General features: G+C 39.8%; 1 protein-coding gene across 1 annotated transcript in view; it reads left to right on the top strand.

The window, feature by feature from the left end:
• LOC101858376 (coatomer subunit beta') overlaps positions 1-13663 on the top strand; it is a gene marked incomplete at both ends in the record, with an annotated part of 19821 nt that extends 6158 nt beyond the window's left edge. Inside the window, 11 exon segments of the mRNA XM_013082366.1 lie at positions 150-249; positions 1066-1208; positions 2501-2700; positions 3322-3521; positions 5333-5439; positions 6779-6931; positions 8136-8266; positions 8891-9098; positions 10357-10682; positions 12160-12252; positions 13483-13663. Coding sequence (XP_012937820.1) covers positions 150-249; positions 1066-1208; positions 2501-2700; positions 3322-3521; positions 5333-5439; positions 6779-6931; positions 8136-8266; positions 8891-9098; positions 10357-10682; positions 12160-12252; positions 13483-13663 — 1842 coding nt within the window.
• Between the last annotated feature and the right edge of the window lie 1319 nt (positions 13664-14982).

The raw sequence follows: 14982 nt of genomic DNA, 5'->3' as shown, positions 1-14982 counted from the left end.
AGAGAGAGAGAGAGAGAGAGAGAGAGAGACCAACTTTGCGCTGACATGTGAGTGTAATTTACTATGCAGCAGCAAATTTCTCTCTGTAAGATTGTTACCTTATCTTGTCTCATTTTGTATTATCCTATTTTATCTCATCTCATCCGCAGACAAAAGACTGCGTCCAGGTGTTGCATGGTCACAGCAAAGATGTGCTGTGCGTCGCCTTCCACCCGTTTCTTCCCATCATCCTCTCCGGTGGTGCTGATGGTAAGTCTCCCATTTTTCTTATGAATAAATACCCTAGTATTGTCATAAATTATCTTGTTTTTGCTGCATCTTCCCCATGTTCCTACATGACACAGAGACCTGGACTTTGACTAGGAAGGAAGAAAACAAAAATAAATGTGTTTGAGATGTGGTGCTACCGTAGAAGGGCCAAAATAAGTTGGAAATCAAAAAAGACAAACAAAGAGGTGTGTCCGATTCTACACACAAAACAAACCCTGCTGAGCAAAATACAGTACTATGGCCACCTAAAACGGCACGCCTCACATATTGTCGTGACAACTGTCCAGGAGAATCAGCTGTCTAAGAATGACTGTATTAAGAAGTTATATGTGAGGCAGTGAGGTGAAAACAGGCGCTGGTCAAAAGAATCAAAGTGAAGGAACCGGCATTTTTCCGCAGGTTTGGGAATTCTTATCGAATTTATTTTTTTTTGACTCGACAGTTTTCGTACCTCTTAACTCATTTCTGTGTTGATTTTACTGAAAAACGTAGATTAAAGGCACAAAGAATGTAAATTTTCAGTTCCCACGGACTCTCAATCTATGGAAATAACACATTTTTGGCGGCCATTTTCTCTCTAATTTTATCTCTGAAACCAGGTGATCCCCACCTCCTTCAATCGCAAATATTTTGACTTCTATTCAACATAGAGAGATACGTTTTTCACTCAAAGCAAGGCAAATGAACTGGCTTTAAGATGCTACCAATGACCCCATATGCCCCTAATCTTACGAACGCCTGATTCCACCATGTTGTGACACATATGAGCTTTTGTTGTCTCCCTCTCATCCTCAGGTTCACTACGAATATGGCACGCCAACACGTACAAACAGGAGAAAAGTTTGAACTATGGCATGGAGAGGCTCTGGACCATCGGGTGTCAGCGAGGGTCAAACAGTGTGGCCCTGGGTTTTGACGAGGGCACGGTACTTCTGAAGGTGGGTTGGCACATCGCACGTGTTCAGCTATGTTGGCTGAAGAAAGCAAATAATTTCATATATATTATTTTATACATAGAAGATATTTTGTAGATATTCACAAATATAGGCTTACTCACAGACATGCGCTCACAGACATGCACACACAGACAACCACACACATGACACGCACACACATGCACAAACACACACACGCACACATACAAATATGAACACACACGCGCGTGCACACACACACACATAAAACACACACACACACACACACACACATGCAAACAAATGCACATACGTCAATGATCCTACATTCACAAATTATGTATTGTTATGTCAAGCATACCCACGAACACCAGCTCACTTTTGTGAACATACACACACATGCGTGCACACACACACACACACACACATGCGTGCACACACACACACACACACACATGCGTGCACACACACACACACACACACACACACACACACACACACACACACACACACACACACACATGTGCACCAACTTATACCCATAAACTTCCTTTCCTATACTACACCACGGTGCTGATTATTGAAATATTGCCTTTATCTGTACTCCGTCTTTACTATGTAGGTTACTCCAATCTCTATGTAGGTTACTCCAATCTCTATGTAGGTTACTCCAATCTCTATGTAGGTTACTCCAATCTCTATGTAGGTTACTCCAATCTCTATGTAGGTTACTCCAATCTCTATGTAGGTTACTCCAATCTCTATGTAGGTTACTCCAATCTCTATGTAGGTTACTCCAATCTCTATGTAGGTTACTCCAATCTCTATGTAGGTTACTCCAATCTCCAGCGCTTATATGACCTGTTTGTTTCGCAAGTGTTGTAAAACTCTTACTGTGGGTGGTTGGTGGGTGCTCTGGTGTGGTTTGGTTTGCTCCTTCTTTCCTATCAAACATCTATCCTCCATATCTCTCCTCCTTCTCTTCTTTATATAATGTTACTCTCTAGTAACACCTCTAATCTTGGACACTTATGATAATGACCTGATTGTGTTGCAAGTGCCATATAATTATCCCCGTTGTTTTATGCAAAAAAAATTCTGAAATTATGCAAATGAGCCCAAAAATGTGAAATTAATCCATTCTGTTAATTTTAACAAAGAATGATGAAGGAAAATAATAATCAGAAATTATGCAAAAAATGATCAAATTTTGCTAAATTATGCGGGGTGCATAAAACCAAGGGGACAGATATAAAATAATTACTTTAACAAAACTTTTCCTAAAACTAACATTGGCTTGTGTTTGTCTCGTTCAGATCGGAAACGAGGAGCCAGCAGTGTCTATGGACTCCTCTGGGAAGATCATCTGGAGCAAAAACTCCATGATCCAGCAGGCCAATGTGAAGAGTTTGGGCGAGCAGTCGGTGATAGACGGAGAACGCCTCGAGCTGGCTGTCAAGGATTTGGGAAGTTGTGAGGTCTACCCTCAGAGTATCTCGCACAACCCAAATGGGAGGTCAGTTCAAGTTACCTCCCTTCTTCTTCGGATGAGGTTGCCCTTTTTTTTTATTTGGTCACTGTTATTGCTGTGGTGTTTGGTCTCAGAGTATTGTGCACGCATGTTATATCATCGGTGTCACAAGCCATCTGCTTAAGTCTGTTAGGGTACTTTTTATACCAGAGGCAAAAAACTTGTTTTTTTGTTGTGTTGTTCCTATCAGGAATCATGAAAAGCAAGAAAATTGTCAGCCTTGACCATGGCATTGAACAAAATTTCAATGATGTTGCAAGGTGCGTCTTTGGTAGAGCTTTGAGAGAGTGTAAAAATAGAAGATTCTCAAAATTTTGACTTGACAGTGGATTGCTTGCTACAGCGACATTATTTCCTTCACTTTTCCCTCTTTGCCAAGCTCGCTACCTTCGGTGGTTATCATGGTCTATAACTTCTCCACATAATATCACAACTGAAAGAGTTGCGGAGCTGGCCTACCATAGAAAACCCCATCTCCCCTCGACGCTTAACGGCAACAGAGGATGAAAAAATAAAAGTGAAAGTAAAGTATAACTTCTCCTGTCACTTCCTCTTTCTTAAACAGACATTATTGTGCCCTTTCTTCCCCCCCCCCCCTCACCCCAGGTTTGTGGTCGTGTGTGGGGATGGAGAGTACATCATCTACACAGCCATGGCCCTCAGGAACAAAGCCTACGGAAATGCCCACGAGTTTGTGTGGGGCCAAGACTCTTCCACTTTTGCCATCAGAGACGACAGCTCAACAGTCAAAGTGTTCAAAAATTTCAAGATGCAAAAATCGTTCAAAGTGGGATCAGGAGCAGAGGGTAACTTTACATGCCGTGTACTTTGTACTGTCGTGAGCCAGTCGCCATCCTCATCATCATCATCATTTCCTTTCTCACCCTGGATCAGGGTATAGGCCACAAACAAACACTTTCCAACTTTCCCTATCCTGGGCTAATCGCCTGATGTCACTCACCGTCTTCCCACTTTTCTGTACATCCATTTCCGTGACTTTTCTCCAGGTTCCACGTGGTCTTCTCCTTGATCTTTTACCCTGTGGGTTCCAATCTAACACTTTCCTTGTTATGCTGCTGCTTGACTTCCTGAAAGTGTGTCCAATCCATCGCCAACATCTTCTTCCCACCTCTTCTCTGACTGGGCTCTGTCTCTTTCTTCTTAATATTTCCTCGTTGGTGATCCTGTCTGTCCATTTGATCTTCAGTAGCTTCCTCAGACACTTGTTTAAGAAAACCTGGATCCTCTTTATGCTCGTCTGGGATGCATTCCAAGTCTCACATCCATAGCCGCCACCCTAGAATTACAAAATTCTATCTGCTCAGAACCTAGTTTTGAGAAATTTGACGTTAAAAAACTTTGAGGTCCACATCATTTCAAAAATTTATCGAATGCAATTCTTTGAATATCTTAATAACGACTCTGAATAATATTACTATTTTGATAGAGCATATCGCAACATTTGGTTTCTGACCTCATAGTCATCATATCTCAACACAGCCAAAAATGTCAGATAGAACTTTCTAGGCCTAATTCTAATTTAAGGTAGTGCAGTACCACATAGGGCTAGCAGTTAGTTGAATGTGTATTGTGCTGGACTAAGGAGCAAATGGTCCTGGTTCAAATCTCTAACTAGGATTTCTGAGTATAAGTTGTTTTGGAGAGCTTTGTTTTAGCTCACTCAACCCTAGGGTATCAATTTTGAATGTTTGTTGACTCATAACTGTTGGTTGATTATTGTTTTTCGATTTCCCATTCAACAACACTTAATAAATCACCAGTCAAACAAATATGAAGTTATGAGTCCACAAGCTTTTAAAATTGACACCCTCACAATTTCCAGCTTGTGACTGTGCCCGTTTCTCCCATGGACTCCTCAAATGAAAAGTATTGAATAAAATGAGTATTTGAGTGGTGAAAAAGGGTGGGCTGAAAGCGGGGGTGGGGGTGGGGTGGGGGTGGGGTGAGTTACTGATATCTTTTAATATTCGCACAATATCTATTCGTGAAGGAATATACGGTGAGTCACTATTGTCATCAATGCCTTTCACCCCTGACAGGGTATAGGCCACATACAAGCTCCTTCCATTTCTCTCTGTCCTGGGCCATCCTTCCTAGCTCGTTCCAAGTGAGCTTCATCTCTTTCATGTCCCTTTCCACACATCTCCTCCATGTTTCCCGTGGCCTACCCCTGCCTCGTGCTCCCTGTGGGTTCCATTGCAGTGACTGTCTTGTGATGTTTCCGCTGGGCTTTCTTAAGGTGTGTCCCATCCATTGCCACTTTCTCAGTCCTATTTCTACTTCTATATCCTTTTTGTCCTTTCCTTTCCCACAGCTCTTCATTTCTTATTCTATCCTGCCACTTAATTCTTAGGATACTCCTCATACATCTGTTGATGAAAGTCTGGACTTTATTCAGCACTGTCTTTGTTGTCTTCCAAGTTTCGCACTATTGTGGTTGCTTTTATTTGTTGCTCTCTTTTGAAACATGACTTTTATTTACTTAGATGATTTCTGCCCCTATACGACCTATTTTTTCTCATTTCAGGAGCACTGGTTGCCTACTTTGTAAAGTTGTTTTGTTTTGTTTTTTTGTTCTTTTTTTCCCAAAACCTAGGCATTCATGGTGGGCAGTTACTTGGTGTCAGATCCAAAAACAATCTGTCGTTTTATGACTGGGAAACTACAGAATTAGTCCGAGACCTAGAGATAACTGCAACACAAGTAAGCTATTTTTTTAAACTGTCAGTTAGTGGGAAACAATTATTTCTGTGCTTATTTAAAAATTTTTTTTTTTTTACAAGTCATGATAAGTTTTGAAATATAAAAATAGATAGTTTGATCTTTTGAAATTAGAGACAAATTAAATGTATTAATACTATATTATATTATGGTGCTGGGATGCTAGCAGGGTCAAGTTAAGCACCTCCTAAATAGTCTAAATGTGAGGCAGCGTGGTGGAATCAGGCTCTCGTCAAAATAATTACATCGAAGAAAACAGCAGTTTTCTCCCTGCTAAGGAATTTTTATCAAATTTTTGTTTTTTGACTCAACACCTTTTATGTCCAATTACAAACACGTTCCTTTGAGGATTTCACCGAAAACGTTGATTAAAGGCACAAAAATATAAATTTACTGTTTCCATGGACTCTCCAGCTTTGGAATTTACCGAGGTTTGGCAGCCATTTTCTCGCTAATTTTACCTCTTAAACCAGGTGACCCTCACCTCTTTCAATCCAAAATATCTCCACTTCTATTGAAGATGGATGGGTAAATTTTTCATTGAAAGCAAGACAAATGAACAATCTTTAAGGTGATACCAATAACTCAATATGCCCAAAAATTGACGAGAGCCTGATTCCACCATGTTGCCTCACATTTTGTGTCTACGGGGGTGTAAAATCACCTCCACCTTCACCTTCACCTTCACCTTCACCTTCACCTATCCTGCTGTCTGGCTGACCATGAGGGCACCACTGCAGATTTTGCAACCTGCTTCGTCCACTATTCTCGGTTCTCAGCTTTACGTTGTAAAATATTCCTGTCACAGCCAGTCCACTCTTTGCTGTTGTCTTCCCATAACATTCGCAGTCTGCCTCTTTGTCTCCCTCCTTGTGCTGTTCCCTTTGCAAAAGTTTTAGCCAGTTTAGATGATCGTGTGAAGTTCCCATACCACTTCACCTTGCGTCTTTTCACTAAAGTTAGGAGATCTTCATACAGCCTGAGGATGTTTCCAGTTCTGATTCTCAATAAATCTATATGATTAGGCATAAAATGTAAAGGGTGCTTACAAAATGAGTTACTTCTTGGATTCTAGTACTATGGCAATGGACACATTGTGCTTACAGGTGAAGTTTTTATAATTTATAAGTATAAAATATTAAAGCATAATATGGTATACTTAAAGAATGTGGCATCAATAGAATATCTACAAATTTGACCCTTGTGTCGATTTGTGGCCAATATCTCCATTTGTTGATTGCGAGAAGTAACTCATTTTGTCAGCACACCTCATAAATATTTATGATTAAAGGATTTTTTGAAAATGACTACTCAACAACAGGTCCACTGGAGTGAGTCTGGAGATCTTGTGTGCGTCTGCTCAGAAGATTCCTTCCACATCCTCAAGTACAGCTCGGGCACTGAGGGGAATGGCGGTGGTGGTGGGGAGGAGGCAGAGACTGAGACAGGGGGTCAAGCAAAGGAGTCGTTTGTGGTGAGTGTTGCCTACTTTTTTCTTTTTTGGGGGGGATGGTAATTTAAAATTTGTTTTGTTAAATGTAGTTGTTTTTATACTTCTATCGACTTAATTTGGGGAATCTGAACAAGTGGGTGACAGGGAAAGATCAGGGAAATGTAGCTTTTTTAAGAGCATCCAAGCAAAGGAATGAATGGAGAACCATGATGGCCGATGTCTGTCGCAGATCTGGCACTGGATGATGATGATGATGATGATGATGATGATGATGATGATGATGATTGACTCAATTTAAATCATTTAAAAGGCGGGCTTAGACCCTACCTGTCGGGGCCAACCCAGGATGAGAGGGATACAATCCAGCATAAAGGACTGTGATACTCTACAAAAGTTTCCTCCCCCCCTTGGGAATCAGACTTGGGACAGCAAAGGTCTTAACCTCTACACCACATACGCTGGTGTCTTCTCCATGACTAGTACAAGTTTTCGTGGCCTTTTCTGTTTTAGAGATCTCAGACAACGTTCTTGAGCTACTAGGGTTCTTTCTGTCAATTATATTGCTATTAATTGGATAAATTTCCCACTTTTGATTTGATGATGTATAAGTAAGTATAAGGATAACTAAGTGTGCACCCACATGCTTATGTCTTTGTGTGTGTGTATGTGTGTGTGTGTGTGTGTGTGTGTGTGTGTGTGTGTGTGTGTGTGTGTGTGTGTGTGTGTGTGTGTGTGTGTGTGTGTGTGTGTGTGTGTGTGTGTGCACGAGTATGTGTGCACGTGTGTGTGTGTGTGTGTGTGTGTGTGTGCTTGTTAACGTGTGTGTTTAGGTGAATATGAATAATTTTATGGGCTGATATGTTGCTGGAATGAGCAATTGGACTGATAAACAATGTGAATCTGACTAGTTGTTCCCCACGGCTGTAGTCTTCAAGTGCTTCCTACCAACAGGAAAGTCCATGACTTTTTAATGTTATATTATTTTTTGGCTTGCACCTTTCACAATCTTTCTTTTTTTTATGTTGTCATTTTGTCCTGCTAACACATTCTATTTCACAGATGTGCCATGAGTTTTATGAGCCAGGTCAATTGAAAATGATAATAATAGATCGTAGATAGCATTTGTGTAGCACAAACTCCTACTCCACAGCAAAAGCTCTATGCGCTTTGCAGTATATATCATCAAATTGATTTGTCTCTGATTTCCCCATTTTTTGTTCTAAAGGTCATGTTTGAGATTGAAGAGAAAGTTCGCTGTGGTCTGTGGCTGGGAGATTGTTTCATCTACACCAACAATGTGAACAGGCTAAACTACTGCGTGGGAGGGCAGATTGTCACTATCGCTCATTTAGACAGGTGAGTCAAGATTTTTTACTTTAACTATTATTTTGACTACCGTGAGCTGTGTTTCAAGGTTCGTGTTACTCCCAAGTCTTGAGTTCCTGCGTGCTGTCGGCATCGCTGACCATTTATGAAGCCACAGCGCCAGAAGAGAGAGAGAGAGAGAGAGAGAGAGAGAGAGAGAGAGAGAGAGAGAGAGATGTTACTCCCAACATTGGACCACGAGTGGTGTTTCACAGCTTTCCACATAAATCTATCTGAAATAGAAATCAAGATATTTGTGATTGAAGGAGAAGGGGTGGCCTGATTCCTGAGGTAAAATTAGCGATAAAATGGCAGCCAAAGTTTGATAGCTTCCATAGCTTGAGAGTCCTTGGAAATTGAAAATTTACAGCTTAAATGTCTTTAATCAACGTTTTTCTGTAAAATGCGCCTAGAAATATGTTTATAAATTAATCATAAAAGGTGTTGAGCCGAAAAGCAAAATTTGATAAAATTTACTAAACTTGCTGAGAAATGCCTGTATCATCGATTTCATTATTTTGACGAGCGCCAGATTTAGCCATGATGCCTCACATATTTGTTTCATTTACTTCATTCGTGTCTTATTAGCAAATGTTGTGTTGTTTCTGCCTTCAGGGAAATGTACATTCTTGGATACATCTTGAAGGACAACCGGCTGTACTTGGGAGACAAGGAACTCAACATCATCAGCTACTCCTTATCTGCTTCCATTTTAGAGTACCAGACCGCGGTCTTGAGGAGGGATTTTGACTTGGCAGATAAAATTTTGACCTCAGTACCCAGGGAACAGAGAACGAGGGTGGCCGAATTTTTGGAGAACCAAGTGAGAATTTCTCTTTCACTACCGGGAGCCGTTTTCACGGCTCGTGTTGCCCCCTATGCTGGACCACTGGGCTTGTTTCACAGCTCGCCACTTCCTGCTTAAAAACCACTCCTACTTTTGTAATAATCGAATCTGAAATATCAGGTCGAAGAATGATCGTTTTTAACAACCTGTTGAGATAGGTAGTTATTTCCCCTCTATTTTCATATATATGTGGCTAATAATATTGAATATTGAACTAAAAAAATGTTTATTTTTTCCGATGATAGGCAGAATCAGAAATAAGGTCATAGATAGGGTCCGGGCCAGATGAGGAAATACCCCCAGTAGTGAAAGAGTTAATTGGATTATGTGTGGTTAACATACAGTAAGCACTCAGTATGAGATGTTTTGTTGATTTTAAGGGCATATGAGGCATCTTGTTGATTTTAAGAAAATATTTTTAATGGGGACTCTTTCTCCTTTTGATGAGTCCAGTGTTTTGTTGAGTGCGGTCTTTGTTGTCCAATGTTTTGTTGAGTACGGTCTTTGTTGTCCAATGTTTTGTTGAGTGAGTACGGTCTTTGTTGTTCAATGTTTTGTTGAGTACTGTCTTTGTTGTCCAATGTTTTGTTGAGTACTGTCTTTGTTGTCCAATGTTTTGTTGAGTACTGTCTTTGTTGTCCAATGTTTTGTTGAGTACTGTCTTTGTTGTCCAATGTTTTGTTGAGTACGGTCTTTGTTGTCCAATGTTTTGTTGAGTATGGTCTTTGTTGTCCAATGTTTTGTTGAGTACTGTACGGTCTTTGCTTCCCACCAATCTCACAATGTGCATGCCAGACTGTACGTAGAATAAAACACAAAAATTCCATAGAATTGTAACATTAACATTGGGAGCAAAGTTTTGTTGGTTGTTTTTATCAGTTCTTTCCTTCCAGTTAGACTACTGTTGTTTTAATTTCTTGGAAAAAATGGTTTATGATATCACTAACAGTTTACTTGTCCTCTACTTTCAATCTGGGTTGTCAAACATCTAGATTTTGCGAGATACTCAGATCAGTGGAATGAAATCACAGTCAGGAACAGATAGCAAGAACACAGAAGATTCGAAATCATGGATAACTTGTACAATTACCCATTCTCCGACTAATATCTCTTCCATTATTAATCTATTTGTTTACCTAAATTGTGAATGTGTCGTTGTTTGGATGTTTGTCAATCCTTGACATGTTTGTGTTATACGTGCCTGACGATACTTTTCTTTTGGTTTTTTTCCCAGGGTTTCCTTTCTCAAGCTTTGGCTGTGACCCAAGACACTGACCACAAGTTTGAGCTGTCCATACGACTCGGAGATCTCCGCTCGGCGTACAGTATAGCAAAGTCCAACTCGTCGCCGGAGAAGTGGAAGACTCTGTCGGAGCTGGCTCTGAAGCACTCGGAGTTTGGCTTACTGCAAGAATGTCTGCACCGCGCCCAGGACTTGAGCGGCCTCTTGCTCCTGGCTTCCGCCTCGGGGAACCGTGAGGCCATGACGAAGCTTGTGCAGACTGCGGAGAACGCTGACCAGCACAACATATCTTTTCTTGCAAACTTCACCCTCGGGAGGTATGTGGAGAGGATTAATCACATTTGGGCCCTTTTCATTAAAAAAAAATTTTTTTTTAATTTTGGTATCAGTTTTAACATATTTGCATCAGCTATTCAAGGTTTAAGGACTTGTGTATTATAATTCTGAGGTGATAAAAAACGAACCAAATATAAGGAGATAATTACCAAATAAGATCCCTTCATTTAAAACACTTGTGCTGTTGGCATTTTATTGTTGATATGATGTGGGATGGGTGTAGTTTTAGTGAGAGTTTTACAGCACTTGCAACACAATAAGATTATATATGTGCCGAAGATTATAGGTGTTACAAGAGAGTAACAAATACACAAAAAATGGAGGAGAGATTAGGACCACAGGTGTTTGATAGGAAAAAAGGATGAAACTGCACCAGAGCACCCACCAACCACCCACGGATGGGTTTAACATTCGATATATTTTAAGATTATTCAAGATGGGGACACCTTCAGATTTAACAACCTTCTCTCTCTCATATGACAAAACCTAGTTTCCAAAAAGATCCTGTTGGGAATTTAAACCAGAGTAACTCACGTCATAGTCCAGCATGATATCAACTGTTTTGTCTGCTTCTGTGTCCATTTTTCTTTCCTATCGAAAAGACCGTAGTCTACTACTATAAAAGTTCAGGCACTGGAGAACAAGATCAAGGCACAAGAGATACAGTTTATTGTCCTGAAAGTGCAGTAGCTACTCGTTCACGATAGGAAATTCCCATGTTCAGAGTACATTGTACCAGAATGATCTCTCAGAAGTCTAACTACTAAGAGTACTAAATGATCTAAATTGTGTTGGTGGGGGCGTAAAACAAACACTATTTTTTCCTTCTCTCCAAACAGAATTTTACTTACTGCTCTAGCCTTTTAAAAAAGACAAAAACAATTTTTCTTGTTTCCTTTCGTGTACATTGCGCCAGACTCAGAGAGGGAAAAAAAAAGTAAAGAAAAACCATGGGTGGTGAACTTCATTTCTGTTCTTGTCAGTATTTTGTTGTTCTGATTTTCAGTACGGTAAACAATTAATTTGTTGAATTACCTCGTGTCGGTACTTGGAGGGTGCCATTGTGACTGTCAGGTCTGTTGGTTTACCTTCATTTTTTGTTTAATATGTGAGGCGTGCTGACAAAATGAATTACTTCTCGGATTTTAGCACGATGGAAATTGGTATGTCAAATTTATGGGTGGAGTTTGCACAGTTTATAAGCATGAAATAATAAAAGACATGTTAAAACTTGAAGAGAATGCCATCAATTGAAAATCAATAAACCTGTCCACAGTGTTGATTTTTGGTCCATATCTCCATTCTTGGATTGCGAGAAGTATCTCATTTTGTCAGCGTGCATATATATATATATATATATATATATATATATATATATATATATATATATATATATATATATATATATATATATATATATATATATAAATAAAAACATATCTGTATGGTATTTCACAGGTGTGAAGAATGCCTGGAGGTTCTCATCAAAACAAACAGATTACCAGAAGCAGCTTTCTTCGCTCGAACATACTTGCCGTCTCAAACTTCAAGGTTAGCCCTTTGAAGGTGGTGTCATTTCTCAATAAATACTCCCTCATGTCACTGGAAAATTGCCTTTTCACTTCCAGCCTTTTTGCTTGATCAGTGCCTTCTCCTCAGAATGTACTCTTGACAAAATGTTCTTATCATGGTTGTGTGCGTGTGCTGTGTGTGTATAGGTGTGTGTGTGTGTCTGTGTGTGTGTCTGTGTGTGTGTGTGTGTGTGCCTGCATGCATGCATGTGTGCATGCGCGTGTGTATGTGTGCGCATGTGTGTGCGTCTGTGTGTGTCTGTGTGCATGTGCGCATGCGTGTGTGTGTGTGTATGTGCGTGTATGTGTGCATGCGAGCATGCATGCGTGTGTGCGTGTGCATTTATGTGTGTGCGTGTGTGTCCGCATGTGTGTACACGTGTGTGTGTAGTGTGTGTGTGTGTATGCACGTATGTATGTCTTTTGTGTTCCCTGTTATATTATATGACATATGTGTTTATAAGGAAATAAAGAGTTCTCCAACTGCAAAACTTTATACTGGAATGTTTTAATTAAACTTTCTGTAATCTTGTCATACTTTTCTGACTCTCTGATTTCTATTTCTCAGCAACTTGCATCACTGAATACCTACCTTTACGTGAAATTTATGCTAAAACTTTTTGTACCTTCTACCAACACATCATCATCATCAGCCTTTCCCACCCCATGTCGGAGTATTGGCCTCCAACAAGAGCTCTCCATATATGTGTCATGATACGATAGAATCAGGCGCTCGTCAATTTTGGGGCATATGGAGTTATTGGTATCATTATAAAGCTTGTTTATTTATCTTGCTTGTGGTAAAAAAATTACCCATCTATCTTGAATAGAGGTCGAGATATTTGCAATTGAAGGAGGTTACCTGATTTCAGAGATAAAGTTAGCGAATAAATGGCTGTCAAAGTCTGGTGTCTTACCTAGCTTGAGAGACCTTGGAAACAAATAATTTACATTTTTTGAGCATTTTATGAACTTTTTTCATTGAAGTCTTCACAGAAATGTGTTTTTCAATAGATATAAAAGGTGCTGAACCAAAAAACACAAATTTGAAATAAATTGAAAAACCTGCGGAAAAATTACGATTTCTCGGTTTACATTTTTTTGACAAGTGCCAGATTTCACCTCACCGTGACACATACGTGCTTCTGTCCTAGTCGGCCATTGTCTCCACCTTTGGCCAACTGTATTCTTTTTGTTCCCACCACCACAGGGTGGTCAGTTTATGGAAGGCTCAGGCGGCAAAGGAGAGTCAAAAACTGTCCGAGGCAATCGCAGACCCGAGCCAGTACGAGAACTTGTTCCCCGGATTTCTGGACTGCTTGAAGACAGAACAGTATCTAAAGCCACATAGGCAGGGCGTAGTACCGGCTCATGCTTATGCAAAAATACCAGTGAGTTGAATAAGTGTGAGTTTGGAAAAAGGATGACGTAAAACATGTACTCCTCTAAACTAGACTACATTTTTTAAGGCAATAAAACAGAGATTGATAATACAAAATATCCTCACCATTGTTATTCAGAAATCTAGGTATAGATTTGTATGTATATTTATAGTAAAGAAATTACCGAAAGTCCTTTTGGTTTTATGAGATGAACAGTCTTTTTTAAACAATAAATGAATCCTGAAAAAGACAACAGCCTTTGCCAAATTAAGATTAACATACTTTAAATTTATCTCATGAAGTGGTTACAGTTTTGCTGAGAGTGAGAGTTGGTGTTTCTGTTGTTTTGAAATAAGCAAAGGTTTACATACAGATAGGAAAAGGTTTGCTGAGGCTTTTATGCTGGAGTTTGGTGGTAATAATCAGTCTGGAAGCTATGTATAAATATCTGGCTCTTCCAAGAGCCTCACCAGTCTTGTAATGACTCATGAGACAAAAAATTAATGGCAGGTGATGGGAATGCTGAACACCACGTGTTTAATGCTGTTTTGGGTCATAAAAATGTTCAGTAATCAGTAAAAGCCTAGCTTGGGTTAGCAGAAAAAAGGCTATTTTTAGCCCATTACGACTTGATGGGACAGACTTGAGCCACACCATTACTATCTGTGGTGTAACAATTAGGCAATTAATGTAGAAGATTAGAGTTTGATGCTCGGGTCGGGAAGTTCTTAGATTCTTGTTTTTACAGAGGTTTCTATCTGTCTGCTAGGATGTTGTTCCCCACTGAGCCCTGTATGGCAGTGTGATAATAATTGTGATGCCAGATGCTTAAAATATGATTGGCCTATATATATTCAATAAAAAGAAAACGAAAAGACAAAGTACAGTTTGTCACACCTTGCCTTGAGCCTTGAGATAAGATTTTCATCGACAGACTTGTAATTCTCAGTTGCCGTTCCTGCATGTACTCTGAAGAAAAAGGCATACATTTATGTATGGTTTTCATTGCTGCCTCATCAAATACTGACAACATGTATATATTTTATGCAGTTAACCCTCTATGTTTTTTAACTTTCCTTGATAAGAATATTTTTTCAAGACTATTTTCTGGAGTTGGCCAGTGTGGACCTCCCGGGGCGATGCCACTGACTGTAGTGTCTCTAGGCCATTCCCAAAGGGGGGACATTTCTCGTTCAAGCACAGTAGAATTGTAAATTGGCTGATTCATGTCACACTCATAACTGTGCCTGATCTACAACAGGGAACTGCTGCTTTTTTTCTTTCCTAATCCTTACTATTGTCATTTTCCTCTACTTCTTTTGTATGTT

The sequence above is a fragment of the Aplysia californica genome, unplaced genomic scaffold (genome assembly GCF_000002075.1).
Source record: "Aplysia californica isolate F4 #8 unplaced genomic scaffold, AplCal3.0 scaffold00008, whole genome shotgun sequence".
In the NCBI taxonomy this organism is placed as follows: Eukaryota; Metazoa; Mollusca; class Gastropoda; order Aplysiida; family Aplysiidae; genus Aplysia; species Aplysia californica.
Note: the sequence above shows the minus strand (reverse complement) of the source record. Positions and strands in the feature narration are given on the sequence as shown.